Raw genomic sequence first — 16682 nt, forward strand, 5'->3', positions numbered from 1 at the left:
GGAGCTACATTCCCCAGGTCTCCCCTCCCAGTCCCCTGCTCTTTCTCCTCTTTCCCTGTCCTCTTTCTCTCCCCTCACCCTCTTTCGCTCTGTCTGTCCTCTTTCTCCCCTCACCCTCTGTCGCTCTGTCTGTTCTCTTTCTCTCCCCTCACCCTCTGTCGCTCTGTCTGTGCTCTTTCCTCCCCTCACCCTTGTCGCTCTGTCTGTCCTCTTTCTCTCCCCTCCCCTCTCTGTCACTCTGTCTGTCCTCTTTCTCTCCCTCACCCTCTGTCGCTCTGTCTGTTTTCTCTACACCATGAGTGTGAGTATTTATCTGACGACAGAATATCATGTGTCAGTCAGGCTGGTGATAACTGTCTGCTGGATGAAGGAGACTTACCATCAGCCTGACTGACAACATACACTAAGGCTACATTTACACAGGCAGATCAATTCTGATATTTTTGACCAATCACATCAGACCTTTTCACATGAGATCTTCTCTCAGAGCTGATTTGATTGGTAAAGAAAAAACAATTAGTGAAAAAAAGATCAGAATTGGGCTGCCTGTGTAAACGTAGCCTTAGAGTATTGTGTCATCAGGCTTATGTTAAGTGCCTTCATCCAGCAGACAGCTGCCTGCGACACATCCCTGTTCCCTCAGCTCAGGCCTCCAGGGGAGAATGGATTCCCCTTCTATAATCAATATCAGACACAACATGGAGGATGGAGGTCGATGTCAGAGATTGGAATGAGTTGTAGTTATAATTTCTGGTTTCTAGTGCTGATAAGGGTCTGGGAAATTGGAGAGGGAGGACAAAAGAGGAAGAGCATAGACACCATTTGTTTTCTAGATATGGTAGAACTTTACACAAAAATTCCCATTTTCTAGGGGTTATTTCATAACTGTTTTTTTTTTAACGTTTAATATGATGCCATTGAAGATGCAATACAGGAGAGCACATAAATGAGCAAATTTGAATAAATAGATAAATAAAATAGATATATAAACAAAAAATGAGAATCAATATGAAATCAAACCAAACCTGAATCAAATCTTGTCATCATGTGTTACTCAAGTAATCTGGGTGCTAATTTGTTTTGAATGCATAAATGGAGCAAACTACCAGACCTGAATCCAGTCAACTCTATGGACAGACACCCATTAACATACAAATGATAATCATGATGACATTACCATACTCAATGATAATCATGATGACATTACCCATACTCAATGATAATCATGATGACAATTACCCATACTCAATGATACATCCTCATGAGACATTATCCACCATTACATCAACCCCCAGATAATCATGATGACATTACCCCATACTCAATGATCCTCTGCTGAGACATTACCCATACTCAATGATAATCATGATGACATTACCCATACTCAATGATAATCATGATGACATTACCCATACTCAATGATACTCATGATGAGAAGGACATTTGAAGACGTTTTGGAATGAGGAAAATGACAAACATACCATATTATCTTCCCATCAAAGTGCATTTCCTATTATGTAAAACTGTACAGTATTCATTTTCACATTGTTTACACACATATCATGCTGTAAATTACACTATTATGGCAGAAAAAAGGATGTGAGCAGGGAAGTCAAATCACATTTTATTGGTCACATACACATATTTAGCAGATGTTATTGCAGGTGTAGCGAAATGCTTGTGTTCCTAGCTCCAACAGTGCAGTAGTATCTAATAGTTCACAACAATACACACAATTCTAAATGTAAAATAATGGAATTAAGAAATATATAAATAATAGTTCGAGCAATGTTGGAGTGGCATTGACTAAAATACAGTAGAATAGAATACAATACAATATATACATATGAGATGAGAAAAGCAGTATGTCAACATTATTTAAACATTATTAAAGTGACTAGTGTTCCATTATTAAAGTGGCCAGTGATTTCAAGTCTATGTACATAGGGCAGCAGCCTCTAATGTGCAGGGTTGCTTAACCGGGTGGAAGCCGGCTAGTGATGGTTATTTAACAGTCTGATGGCCTTGAGATAGAAGCTGTTTTTCAGTCTCTCGGTCCCAGCTTGGATGCACCTGTACTGACCTCGCCTTCTGGGTGACAGCGGGGTGAACAGGCCGTGGCTCGGGTGGTTGTTGTCCTTGATGATCTTTTATGCCTTCCTGTGACATCGGGTGCTGTAGGTGTCCTGGAGGGCAGGTAGTTTCCCCTGGTGATGTGTTGGGCAGACCGCACCACCCGCTGGAGAGCCCTGTGGTTGTGGGCGGTGCAGTTGCCGTACCAGGCGGTGATACAGCCCGACAGGATGTCCTCAATTGTGCATCTGTAAAAGTTTGTGAGGATTTTAGGGGCCAAGCCAAATTTTTTCAGCCTCCTGAGGTTGAAGAGGCGCTGTTGCGCCTTCTTCACCACACTGTCTGTGTGGGTGGACCATTTCAGATCGTCAGTGATGTGTATACCGAGGAACTTGAAGCTTTCCACCTTCTCCACTGCCGTCCCGTCAATATGGATAGGGGCGTGTTTAAATGCTAGCAACAATCTAGCTAGGAATTGGATATCTAATTTCCTAGCAAGGATAGCTATCTAATCTCTCGTAGAAACGTATAATCTGTCACGAAGGGATGGGCTGCATGGGACAAAGTTCTGGTCTTTGGGTTTTCATCACTGGTTATTTGGAGCATCAGGATTGGGGCGAAGGCAGTGCTTAAAGTGAAAATTTCACCCAAAAATTATATTTTGGTATATGTTTCATTCCATTGTTGATATAGTCCAAACATATTTTGCATGTCAGTAATCAAGTTCTCAAAGATATATAACTTTCAAAATGCATCATACCGGCTGTATTTCTATATTTTGAAAGTTATATATCTTGAAAACTTGATTACTGACATAGATATCCCTTCGTGACAACTACTGTTGCTCGAATATGTTGACCAATTTACGCAAGGTTTTAGTTCTGGGTTAACCGAGATGAATATCTATCTAAAGCAAGAATATACCGGTAAATATGGAAATCTAAGGTCGCAGATTTCTATCTTTCATAGTCTACCAGAAAAGATGCCACAGCACCTAGTTTCATGGTAACATACGGCTGTAGGGAGTCACACTGGAAGAGAATAGAGAGTGCAGCCAATAGCCATATTGTCATATCATATGAATTGCGTAAAGTATCAGTCAAGAAACCTGTATCAGAGCCTCTAAGTCTAAACGGTATCCTTGGGACGTGTCAAATCTGATGTCACCCAATTGAAGTTGAAATTTAAAACGGTTAAGGTTAGGTAAGGGTTAGGGTTATGGTTAGGGTAGTGGTTAAGGTTAGGTTTAGGATTGGGACACCCCAAGGACCCCAGATAGCACGAACTATCAATCAAACAGCAAGCGATGCAAATGCCTATACCTGTACAGGAAGTGATGTCAGTCATGAGGAAGTGTTCAAAGCCAGAGAAAAGGGTGTGTCACTTACATGTGGGAAGGTCTTTTGTTTATTTAATGCTATATAGTAGAAATAGAACAAAATCATCCATTGAATGAACTGAAGTGAGATGACATGAACCTAACTGGCGGCCGGCTACACAGGGCTGGAGGGCTCAGGAGAAGAGGAGAGGGAGATGGCTCCAACCACATACTCTGGTCCTCCCTGACCCTGCCCTGTCCTCCACAGCCCAGTGTAGAGCCTGTCCTCCAGGGTCACAGAAAGCTTATCAGACAGGCAAGGGGATCGAGCCTGAGCCTGGGGCTGAGGATGGGAATTTAAGCCTGGGGATTCAGGTTCTTCAATGTGGAGAATAGGGGGATCTATGTGGGAGTCTTTCAGGGACTTAGGGAGAGCCACAGGATGGTTCTGTGTGGGGACAGAGGAGTAACTCTCTGATAGAGTCAAAGCTTGGCTACTGTTGTTGTTGTAATTGTCTACCCTCGGGTCCATCCCACTGGCCTCAGCCCTCAGTGTGTCAGATGACAGACTAGCTGCGTCCTGATTGGCTACAGTCTCATTCCCTGTGCCCTGATTGGTTGAGTCCTTAACGTGTGTGCTCTCATGCACCGCACCCTCACAGGCCGCACCCTCATTGGTTGCTCCCTCGCTAGCCGCCCCCTCACTGGTCTCCTCGTCGGCTGCGCTGGCGATACGAGACAGTGTGCTGTGATAGCGTGTGTCTAGAGGGTATCCCGCACTGTCGCCCCTCCGTAAGGGTCTGAAACTCTGCCTCTCCAGAGAGGGCGAGTAGCGCCCCCCAGCACCAGACCCCGGGTCGCTGTACTGCTTGTGGCGCTGCCACTGCTTGCGAAGGTGGATGCGCGAGCGGTGCCGGGAGCGCAGCGGCGACTCCTGCTGGTCGAAGCGGGGATCGTGACGCAGGAACTCGTTGAACAGTGCGTCCGTCTTCTCGTCTATGCTGTAGTCACGCCGACGGAGGCGTACGGGCCGTGGCGAGGGAAGAGGTTGGGGTTGGGGCAACTGTAGCGGCAGTTGTTGCAGTTGTAGCGATTTTAGTGGTGATACCGAATGTGGTGGTTCTTTGAGAATAAGCGTCTTTCCTCCATTAGAAGACCTTGGGGACCTCTTCAAAGGTTTCTCTTCCCCCTCAGTACTCTTTCCCATCTCATCCTCCAGCTCCTCCTGGAACACCTTGGCCTCGAAGCTCTCACACACGGTGCCCTTCCTCCCAGAGCTGGTGAAGAACAGCCTTCTCTCCGACGCCGTCTTCCCTCGAGGGCCTACAGGGGCCCCGAACAGCCTCAGCTCCTCAGGGGCCCGCATCGGAGCCTCAATGGACGTGTACCCACTATCCATCTGCAGGAGCTTCCGGCTGCCCGCCTCCCCTTCACCTCCTCCTCCTACCCCGGTTCCGCCTTCTCCTCCTCCTCCCTCACTATCTCTCCTCTGGACCCCCCTGTGCCCAATCTTTCTTCCAGTGTCCCTGTATTCCGCCTCCCCCTCTGTCTCCCTCTGTCCTCTGTCTCCCCCCTCCCTTCCCGTGTCCCCATACTCCCATTCTTCCTCCAGTTCGTCGCCAAGGTCCTGGGAGAGACAGGCAGCAAAGCCGGACCGGGCTGCAGCGCCTCCTAGTGAACACACGCTGTCGGCGTCGCTGCGTATGGACTCCCTGTCCGTGCTGCTCTGGTCCGAGGAGGCATACTGCTCCAGAGAGGCTCGCAGGCTCCAGATGTCTCTGTACAGAGAGGGCTGGGTCTCAGAGCTCTCCTGTCGACTGATACACACCCCAGACCCAGACCTTGATCGAGGCCCTGGATCTTCCCATAACCCTGGCCCTGCTCCAGCACTTAGCACCCCTTCTAACCCTGATCCAGAATCTGCCTTTATCCTCACCCCTGATGCCCCTAGCCCTGCCTCAACTACTAATTCTGCCCCTATTATTGCCCCCACCTCTAACGTTGACTCAAACCTGTCTCCTGACTCGACCTCTCTTTCTGTTCCCAGAACAGCCCCTACCCCTGTCTTGGCTCTTACCCCCATCCCTGCTTCTGTATTTGGAGTGGCCCCCAACCCATCCGCAGTCCTTGCCCTTATCCTTGCCTCAGCTCCTAGCTCTGCCTGGAAACGTTCTCCTCCCTCTTGGGCTTCGTCTGCACACAGACCTTCCATTATCTCTGATCCCATACCCACCCTTTGTTCTGTCCCTAAAATATCTTTCTCTTCCTCTTCATCTTCATCTGACTCTTCTCCTGGCCCAACCCATTCATTGACCTCCTCTCTTGCTTCTGTTCTTGTCACTGCCCCAGCTTCTCTCCATAACCCTGTCCCTGTTCTCGTCGCTTCCTCCCCAGGCTCTTGCCCTCTCTCTTGGGTCTCAGGGGGCTCTGGTGGTGGGTGAGTTGCGTTTCTCTCTGTCCTGCTGCTGCTGGCAGCCTCTACCACCGCCTCCACCTCTAACCTGCAGAGAGACAGAGACAGAGACAGAGACAGAGACAGAAAGAGAAGCAGAGAGAGAGATAGAGAGAGACAGAAAGAGAGAACAGAGAGAGAGACGAGACAGAGATAGAGAGACAGAGAGAGAGACAGAGGCAGAGAGCAAGAGACAGAGAAGAGAAGACAGAGAGGAGAGACAGAGACCAGAAGAGAGAGAGAACAGACAGAGAGAGTGACAGACAGAGAGAGACAGACAGAGAGGACAGAAAGAGAGAGACAGAGAGAAGAGTGACAGAAAGAGAGAGACAGAGAGAGAGAACAGAGAGACAGAGAGAGAGCGACAGAGAGAGAGCGACAGAAAGAGAGCCAGCAGAAAGAGGACCAGAGAGAGCGACAGAGAGAAAGATAGAGAGAGCGACAGAGACAGCAACAGAGAGAGAGAGAGACAGAAACAGAGAGACAGAGACAGAGAGACATCAGGTAGATTCAACATCAATAACACCCACATGTTTTATTTATCACTGCCTGTCTCTTATCTTTCTTAACAACTGCACTTATCTAAAGGTAGTTCAGTTACGGAATTATACTATGATGTATTCAGATTCAATGGGTACCCCTATAACCGATATGAGTATAATATTGTTTGTTAGAAGTAAGAGTCTGTGAATGGTACCTGCTGAGACAGGGTGAGGGTGGGCAGGTGGGGGGAATAGCGACCTGCAGAGAGAACTGGAGGCCTGCTCTGGCTGTGTGCGGAGGGAGGGCTGGATGATGTTCGGCGGAGAGGGAGAAGGGTGAGGAGGGGGTGAGTCCTCTTCAGTTGGGTCTGTGTTATCACTGGCTGCTCTCTGCTCTCTGAATGGACGTTTCTTAGGAGAGCCTGGGGAAACACACAACACAACACAACACATGTTTCTCCTCTCTTCTATCTTCATATTGATTCCAATGCAGTTTAGGACTCGATTCAATCAATAGCACATTGTTTCCGCGTTCACGGTAAACGCTCGTACAGGGCATTCACACGGTAAAACGCTCCATACAGCGCATTCACGGTAAACGCTCCATATCAGGGCATTCACGGTAAACGCTCCCATACAGGGCATTCACGGTAATAACGCTCCATACAGCGCATTCACGGTAAACGCTCCATACAGGGCATTCACGGTAAACGCTCCATACAGGCATTATCACGGTAAACGCTCATACAGGCATTCACGTAAACGCTCCATACAGGGCATTCCGGTAAACGTCCATACAGGCATTCACGTAAACGCTCCATAAAGGCATACGGTAAACGCCATACAGGGCTGACGGTAAACGCTCCATACAGGGCATTGACGGTAAACGCTCCTATTTACTAGGGATTCACGGTAAACGCTCCATACAGGGCATTCACGGTAAACGCTCCATACAGTGCATTCACGGTAAACGCTCCATACAGTGCATTCGCAAAGTATTCAGATCCCTTGACTTTTTCCACATTTTGTTACGTTACAGCCTTATTCTAAAATGGATTAAATAAAACATTTTCCTCATCAATCTACACACAATACCCCATAGTGACAAAGCAAAAACAGGTTTTAAGAAATAGTTTATTTACATAAGTATTCAAACGCTTTGCTATGAGACTCAAAATTGAGCTCATGTGCATCCTGTTTGAGCTCATGTGCATCCTGTTTTCATTGATCATCCTTGAGATGCTTCTACAACTTGATTGTAGACAGAGTCCACCTGTGGTAAATTCAATTGATTGTACATGATTTGGAAAGGCACACAACTGTCTATATAAGGTCCCACAGTTGATAGTGCATGTCAGAGCAAAAACCAAGCCATGAGGTCGAAGGAATTGACCGTAGAGCTCCGAGACAGGATTGTGTCGAGGCAGCATTGAAGGTCCCCAAGAACAGTGGCCTCCATCATTCTTAAATGGAAGAATTTTGGAAACACCAATACTTATCCTAGAGCTGGCCGAACGGCCAAACTGAGCAATCGGGGGAGAAGGGCCTTGGTCAGGGAGGTGACCAAGAACCTGATGGTCACTCTGACAGAGCTCCAGAGTTCCTCTGTGGAGATGGGAGAACCTTCCAGAAGGACAACCATCTCTGCAGCACTCCACCAATCAGGCCTTTACGGTAAACTATTTAATACACTTTAGAATAAGGCTGTAACGTTACAACATGTGGAAAAAGGCAAGGGGTCTGAAAACTTTTCAAATGCACCGTATGTCGGCTCAATTGGAAATTACCTTTAAATTTCACATTAGTCCAAAAAGTTTAACTTAATAAAACCAGACACATGCCTCTAGCCTAGCTACATGACCTCTCACCTTTGGCGTCTAGACTGGCGGCACGATGGCTGCTGTCAAACTTCCACTTCCTGAAGTAAGGCCCGGCCCCCTCCAAGCTGGCATGCCGTCTCAGTTTGCAGAAGAAGTGCAGAACGGAACCCCGGTGGAGGGGGGCCGGAAACGTTCCCCCCACTCCTCTCATCCCTGTAATCTCCATCTCTCCTTCTGTCCTAACCCGTGGTCCGTCCCCTACGGACTCCGCCTGTCAAAGCAGATAGAGTATAAGTAGAGATCGGTAGATAACGTAGATATAGAGATAATGTACATATAGAGAGGGTCAAGGAAAGGGTTTTAAGGACAGCCAAGTGGGGGCTCGAACCCCTGTCACCCAGAGGCATACAGGGTTCCAAAATAGAGAGTGATACCTCTTCATCAGAGTCTGTAGTGGTGTGTGTATAAAGTCATGTATAATACTCACGGTTCTGGAGCGGGGGGTTGGGGGGCACAGGATTGGTGGACTGTGGCTGAGTCTGGAGTCCAGTAGGATGTAGTGGTGGATGTCTCCAGGGAGGGCACTACCAGAGCTCTGGCACAACCAGGCGGGCCCAGCCCTCTCAGAAGACTACACAACACACGAGGTTCAGTTAGGATGATCAGGGAAAAGCAATCGCAAGGTTGTATAGTAGGTTGAGTACAGAGGATCCTGGTGGGAGGAGCTACAGGAGGACGGGCTCATTGTCATGGTTAGAATGGAATCAATGGAACGGTATCAAACACATCAAACATATTGACTCCGTTCTATCCATTCCCTTCTAGCCATTACAATGAGTCTTCCTATAGATCCTCCACCATCCTACCAACCACCTCTGGTTGAGTACTTGAGTCAGCTAGATATTTATCTACCTTCCCAGACACCTGAAGTTCTAATGCCCCTAACCAATAAATGCTATGTTTTTTTTTGCCATGGAAAAGTAATCATGCTAAATGTAAAATGTGGATGTTTACCTGGTAGAGGGGGTACAGTGGGAGTTTGGGAGTGGGCGGTTCGTTGACGTTGAGGCTGCTGCTCTCTGTAGACTCACACTCCATGATGGTGAGGATCTTCAGGGTAGAGGGAGGGGGGGCCAGGGGGAGATGGGTCAGACGGGCCTTCTTCAGGTGATGGAAGTCCCCTTCTGTGAGGGTGTATCTGAGTAGGAGGAGAGGAAGGAAATGGTATCTACATTTAATTCAGTCCCAAGTTTCCAATGAGATAAAGAGATTGTTTTTCAAGGAAGACCTTGCTTCAAAAGACTTAACATTGTATGGAGACGACTCTCCACTTCTACCACCAATCTGTACTTGTGTTGCAACATCAACCTGAGTGATACACGGCAGCCATTTTGTAAATAACATTGTCCTGTACCTGCGTCCTTTGTCCTGAGTCTTGCTCTCCTTTTCGTAAAGAGCTGACTCATTGAAGGAGACACGGCGGCCAGTAGAGCAGGTGGACATGAACCTGTCTGTCTCTTCATCATGGCAGCTAGACGGTGAGAGAGCATCTGACTCATCTAGCCTTATAGTGATGTCTGGAGAGAGGGGAGGAGAGGAGAGAGGAGAGAGGGGAGGCAATGTGAGAGGAGAGGAGGGGAGGGGAGGAGAGGAGAGAGGAGGAGAGGTGACGTGAGAGGGGGAGGAGAGGAGAGGCGATGTAAGAAGAGGGGAGGAGAGGAAAGGAGAGGAGATGAGACGAGAGGAAAACATTTAAGGAGAAGGTGTCAGTTTCTATGGTTTTAATAAAAACATTCTGTGTCTAAACGGAAGTAGAATGTACATCCTCCTTACCTTGTGTGGGCTGTGAATCCTCCACATAGGTGGTATTAGTCTTCTCTGGATCATCACTGGCCCTGCATACAGAGGACAGAAAGAGAGGGAGAAAAGACGGAGAAAGGGAGTGTTATTGGTACTGTCTCTTTGCCCTTTGCGGTCAAAAATAGAACTGTCTCCAGGCATCAAAGATTTAATGCTCATTTTGATTTCACTCTGAGCAGTAATCCATTTCTATCCTAATCACTTCAACACTGTGTCTCCTAATCTCTCTGTGCAGACGTGCCACAGTTTTGTTAATACATAATACGCTTAGGAGTTAGAGCCAGGGACATGACCTATAACGCTGTAGGTGTGGTTACTGTAGAGGTGAGAAGTGTGTGGTACCTGGAGTATCGGCGGCTGCCCACAGAGCAGCGGTGACAGAACAGCAACAGGATCAGTGAACCTCCAGCGAACACACACAGCAGGACCAGCAGGATCACATAGTTCTCCACCCGTCCTGCTGACACTGGTACCTCCTGTATAGAGGGAAGGACCATAAGGGTCAGAGGCCTAGTACCATTTCCACTTTTCGTACCTTACCCTAGACACTACCCCTTTCAACCAATGGGAGTCGGTAAAAGTTTCCCAAATAGATCTTTGGTTAAGGGAACTTCTATCTGGAGAAACTGGGTGTGACTCTTCAGGTTTTATTTAGCCTAGCAGCTTACCCTCGTGGCTAACACTTTCAGTGTACACAGATCTGAAATGACTGGATAGGTGACAGAAATATGATAGAAAATCTATTGTATTTCATACTTTGCATCCCATTAAAGGGTTTTGCCTTGCATTACTGTTGTGCGTCATAATGTATTGTATTGTCAATCAATGATTGAATAGATAGCCTGCAGTACAGTATTCTTCTGAAATGCATTATGTTTTCACACCATGTTTGTGTGAATGCGTGTGTGAATCTACTGTGCCAAGCCAACATCTCAGATACATGACTAGTGCAGCTGGGAAAAAGATCATTTTCCTTTGGAAGTCAGAATAAATATTTTTGTCCCATTACTGTGTCAGCTCAGCAGTGTAATATTTAATAAGGAGTTGCGTTGATACAGAAAGATGTAAGCCACACATGCTCACATACAGTAATGTTGCGCAACTGCTCTTCTCTGTACTTTGTGATTAACGTGCTCTGTCTTCCCTAAGTGATCCTCAGGATTAGAATCGAAACGTCAATGAGACCTTTAATTCAATTTCCCTGCTCATCTGACTGAGGGGAAAATGAGGACTCTGCACGCTAAAAATGGAAATGGGTGGAGAAAAGGAGGGACGATGTAGAGGAGAGGGGGAGAGAGGGGGGAAGGAGGAGAGAGGGGGAGAGGAGGAGAGAGGGGAGAGACGGGGAAGAGGGGGAGAGACGGAGGAGTGGAGGAGATGGAGAGAGGAGGAAAGGAGGAGAGGAGGAGGAGAGAGGGTGAGACAAGGAGAGGAGGAGAGAGAGAGAAGAGGAGAGAGGAGGGGCGACAGGGCGGCATCATCAGGAGGAGACAGTCAGACCGTGGTAAGCAGTGAGAACCAGACTTTTCTGCTGATGTTTTATTATGGACTGATTCTGATAATGGAGGGCCATTAAAAGCCAATGACGAAGCAGTTCTATATTGAATTTCATTTAACACACCCCTCTACTCTAATTACGCTATGATTAAGACAGAGAGGACAGTAAGGGATTGGCTGTGATATCAAATGTGCTATGAGTAATGCTAAGATTGGTGATTGAGTGAAAGACAGAACACTCCATACTATGGATGGGGAAGCCCTCTAGATCACAAGAGTCTACAGTGATTCATGACCTTGACTGAGGGAACAACAAGGTCAACCTAGAAATTCCACACAGTATTACTGTTCCACACAGTATTACTGTATACTGAGTTAATAACTAATGCACCCCAGAGTAAGCGAGGGGGGATAGAATGAGAGAGAGAGCGAGATGGAGAGAGTGAGACATAAGAGTGAGAGACAGACAGAGAAGAAAGAATGTAGAGATAGGGGAATGATCTGAGTCTGCAATTCTACATTTCCCTCAGAGGAATTTGGAACCCTCAGAATTAGCTTCTGGGGAAAGTTCCAGAACACCAACCATCAATCAAACATTGTCAACCTGTTAACTCCAATCACACACACAATCCAGCAACTGAGCGAATATTCTACGAGGAATGACTGGGAGGGAGAGGGAGCCATGGTTTCCAATTGAATGCCCTTCTGAGAATGAAAACAGCTTGCGTCAGGTTAGCTGCTAGCATAACCAGGCCTCGGATCAAAGCATCGCTAGATTCGCTAATGAAACAAAAATAATTGTGTGCCTATTGTTTGACCTTGGAAAGCGTGAACACATTTAAATAAGTGATCATCAGCATATTCATTTTTACTCTGCCTTCATCCTCTTTCTGTCACTGGACTACAGAAGTGTATTAGTGAATAACCTATCACACAGGGTTCATCCATTAGTATATAGGTTCAGCAGGAGGGGGACTCATGTAAAGACTGTGTGTAGGTCTAGACAGTGAGGTGGGGATGGAGTACAGTGTGTTACGGCGTAGTAACAGGGAAAGGGAGGTACCTAGTCAGTTGTACAACTGAAATGTGTCTTCTGCATTTGACCCAACCCCTCTGAATCAGAGAGGTGCGTGAGGCTACCTTAAATCCACATAATTGGCGCTCAGGAGCTGTTGTTGGGGGTTAACTGCCTTGCTCAGGGGCAGAACGAGCTCAGATCCTTCAGGGAAAGCCTCACAGGCAGCACAATTACCTGGTGGGTCTCAGTTATCATTACAGGAAACATCATACACACACACACACACACACACACACACCTTCTCCACTGCCAGAGTTACTATAGTGTAATAATGCAATCTGCTGTTTTTACCAACTCAGCTCAACAGTAAGAACAACAAAATCATTCAGTGGGAGCAGCTAAATCCCTGGCCGGCTACCTGCAGACCATATTACTAACCTACTGAAACCCTGGCCCGGCTACCTGCAGACCATATTACTAACCTACTGAAACCCTGGCCGGCTACCTGCAGACCATATACTAACCTACTGAAACCCTGGCCGGCTACCTGCAGACCATATTACTAACCCACTGAAACCCTGTCCGGGCTAGCTGCAGACCATATTACTACTAACCTACTGGAACCCTGGCCGGCTACCTGCAGACCATATTACTAACCTACTGAAACCCTGGCCGGCTACCTGCAGACCATATTACTAACCTACTGAAACCCTGGCCGGCTACCTGCAGACCATATTACTAACCTACTGAAACCCTGGCCGGCTACCTGCAGACCTATTACTAACCTACTGAAACCCTGGCCGGCTACCGCAGACCATATTACTAACCTACTGAAACGCTGGCCGGCTACCTGCAGACCATATTACTAACCTATTGAAACCCTGCCGGCTACCTGCAGACCATATTACTAACCTACTGAAACCCTGGCCGGCTACCTGCAGACCATATTTACTAACCTACTGAAACGCTGGCCGGCTACCTGCAGACCATATTACTAACCTATTGAAACCCTGGCCGGCTACCTGCAGACCATATTACTACCTATTGAAACCTTGGCGCTACCTGCAGACCATATTACTAACCTACTGAAACCCTGGCCGGCTACTGCAGACCATATTACTAACCTACTGAAACCCTGTCCGGCTACCTGCAGACCATATTACTAACCTATTGAAACCTGGCCGGCTACCTGCAGACCATATTACTAACCTATTGAAACCCTGGCCGGCTACCTGCAGACCATATTACTAACCTACTGAAACCCTGGCCGGCTAGCTGCACAACCATATTACTAACCTACTGAAACCCTGGCCGGCTACCTGCAGACCATATTACTAACCTACTGAAACCTGGCCGGCTAGCTGCAGACCATATTACTAACCTACTGAAAACCTGTCCGGCTACCTGCAGACCATATTACTAACCTACTGAAACCCTGGCCGCTACCTGCAGACCATATTACTAACCTACTGAAACCCTGGCCGGCTAGCTGCAGACCATATTACTAACCTACTGAAACCCTGTCCGGCTACCTGCAGACCATATTACTAACCTACTGAAACCCTGTCCGGCTACCTGCAGACCATATTACTAACCTACTGAAACCCTGGCCGGCTACCTGCAGACCATATTACTAACCTACTAAACCCTGGCCGGCTACCTGCAGACCATATTACTAACCTACTGAAATCCTGGCCGGCTACCTGCAGACCATATTACTAACCTACTGAAACCCTGGCCGCTAGCCAGACCATATTACTAACCTACTGAAACCCTGACCGGCTACTGCAGACCATATTACTAACCTACTGAAACCCTGGCCGGCTACCTGCAGACCATATTACTAACCTACTGAAACCCTGGCCGGCTAGCTGCAGACCATATTACTAACCTACTGAAACCCTGTCCGGCTACCTGCGACCATATTACTAACCTACTGAAACCCCGGCCGGCTAGCTGCATACCATATTACTAACCTACTGAAACTCTGGCCGGCTAGCTGCATACCATATTACTAACCTACTGAAACCCTGGCCGGCTAGCTGCAGACCATATTACTAACACTTGAAACCCTGTCCGGCTACACTGCAGACCATATTACTAACCCACTGAAACCCTGGCCGGCTACCTGCAGACCATATTACTAACCCACTGAAACCCTGGCCGGCTACTTGCAGACCATATTACTACCTACTGAAACCTGCCGGCTACCTGCAGACCATTACTAACCTATTAAACCCTGGCCGGCTACCTGCAGACCATATTACTAACCTATTGAAACCCTGGCCGGCTACCTGCAGACCATATTACTAACCTATTGAAACCCTGGCCGGCTACCTGCAGACCATATTACTAACCTACTGAAAACCCTGGCCGGCTACCTGCAACCATATTACTAACTACTGAAACCCTGGCTGGCTACCTGCAGACCATATTACTAACCTACTGAAACCCTGTCCGGCTACCTGCAGACCATATACACCTACTGAAACCCTGGCCGGCTACCTGCAGACCATATTACTAACCTATTGAAACCCTGGCCGGCTACCTGCAGACCATATTACTAACCTATTGAAACCCTGGCCGGCTACCTGCAGACCATATTACTAACCTATTGAAACCCTGGCCGGCTACCTGCAGACCATATTACTAACCTACTGAACCCTGTCCGGCTACCTGCAGACCATATTACTAACCTACTGAAACCCTGCCGGCTACCTGCAGACCATATTACTAACCTACTGAAACCCTGACCGGCTACCTGCAGACCATATTACTAACCTACTGAAACCCACTTGGCTAATCTGACATGACAGGCTGCAGCCAGCCACTGAACCCAATGTCTGCTTCTGGGTTATGGGCACAAAGACTGGGGGCTCAATGGAGAGAAAAAACAGGATGGAGAGAGAGGATGGAGGGAAGAGACTGAATGGAGATTGTGGGGAGATAAAGAGAGAGGGAGAAGTGTGAGAAAAGAGGTAGGAGAGAGGATGAAGATAGCATGGAGAGAGACGGATGAAGAGAAGGTGGAGAGATGATAGATAGAGAGAGTAGGAGAGCACAAGATGGATGGAGAGAGGACAGGAGGTAGAGAGCTGCAGTACTTACGGTGGAGTTCTCCGTCAGGCTTGTCAGTACAGGCGAGTCATTGCTCATGGTCCAGGTCAGAGAGAGTGAACCCTGAGGACGACAGACAGAAAAGGGGAGAGGAGATGAGAGGGTAGGGGAGAGGAGAGAGGAGAGAAGAGGGGAAAGGAGAGGAGAGCTTAGATACTCATAAACTATCCAGTCTAGTTCTTTCTTGTGCGCAGGCTGCCCTGATTGTCACGATCGTGTACTGGAGAGAATGAGGACCAAGGCGCAGCTGGATATGAATACATCTTCTCTTTTTTTATTTAAAAGACGAAGATGAACACGACACGAAACACTTTAACAAACTATACAAAACAACAAACGACCGTGAAGCTAAATAACGTTGTGCACTTACACACACAGGCTACAAACGTTCTACATAGACAATTACCCACAAAATACTAAAGCCTATGGCTCCCTTAAATATGGCTCCCAATCAGAGACAACTATAACCAGCTGTCTCTGATTGAGAACCAAATCAGGCAGCCATAGACTTTTCTAAACACCTACACTCAACCATAGACTTATCTAGACACATACACTCAACCATAGACTTATCTAGACACCTCCACTCAACACAAACCCATACACTCAAACAAATCCCCCTAGACACTACAAACCACCCAAGACAATACAAAAACACAAACCTAAACCCCATGTCACACCCTGACCTAACTAAAATAATAAAGAAAACAAAGAATACTAAGGCCAGGGCGTGACACTGATACTGTCTGGAGCCTGATTTAACATGTGCTCCACTTATCTAAAGGACTTACAGTAAGTGCATTCATCTTAACATAGCTAGGTGAGAAAACCACATAGTTGTAGTAAGCACATTTTTCCTCAGTACAGAAGTTATCAGCAGTCAGGGCTAATAGGAATAGACAAGTGCAAGTATTTTTTTAATGGGGTGGGGGTGGGGGTAAGACTGAGAGGTCTTATTTAAGATACTCTTTGAAGAGGTAGGGTTTCAGGTGTTTTCAGAAGATGGGCGGGGACTCTGCTGTCCTAGCTTCAGGGGGAAGCTCAT

At 47.3% G+C, this 16682-nt stretch overlaps 1 protein-coding gene across 1 annotated transcript; it reads right to left on the reverse strand.

Annotated features, from left to right (window-relative positions):
- Positions 1-1344: 1344 nt before the first annotated feature.
- LOC111956445 (voltage-dependent calcium channel beta subunit-associated regulatory protein) lies at positions 1345-16344 on the reverse strand. The gene is made up of 10 exons (XM_023976892.2): positions 15629-16344; positions 10348-10481; positions 9979-10040; positions 9560-9722; positions 9160-9343; positions 8633-8776; positions 8194-8416; positions 6648-6747; positions 6541-6609; positions 1345-5892 (listed from the first exon to the last, which is right to left on the reverse strand). The coding sequence occupies exons 1-10, from the start codon at positions 15674-15676 to the stop codon at positions 3567-3569; spliced, it is 3453 nt and encodes a 1150-aa protein (XP_023832660.1). The 5' UTR covers positions 15677-16344; the 3' UTR covers positions 1345-3566.
- Between the last annotated feature and the right edge of the window lie 338 nt (positions 16345-16682).

Source organism: Salvelinus sp. IW2-2015, linkage group LG32 (assembly GCF_002910315.2).
Source record: "Salvelinus sp. IW2-2015 linkage group LG32, ASM291031v2, whole genome shotgun sequence".
Classification (NCBI taxonomy): domain Eukaryota; kingdom Metazoa; phylum Chordata; class Actinopteri; order Salmoniformes; family Salmonidae; genus Salvelinus; species Salvelinus sp. IW2-2015.

Excerpts from the sequence above, each read along its gene's own strand:
- LOC111956445 (XM_023976892.2), bottom strand. The coding sequence starts at position 15,676 with ATGAGCAATGACTCGCCTGTACTGACAAGCCTGACGGAGAACTCCACC. Across the intron at positions 9,344-9,559 it reads ACTCAGGACAAAGGACGCAG|ATACACCCTCACAGAAGGGG; the intron begins GTACAGGACAAT and ends CCTCCTACTCAG. Across the intron at positions 6,610-6,647 it reads CCTCACCCTTCTCCCTCTCC|AGCAGGCCTCCAGTTCTCTC; the intron begins GCCGAACATCAT and ends GCACACAGCCAG.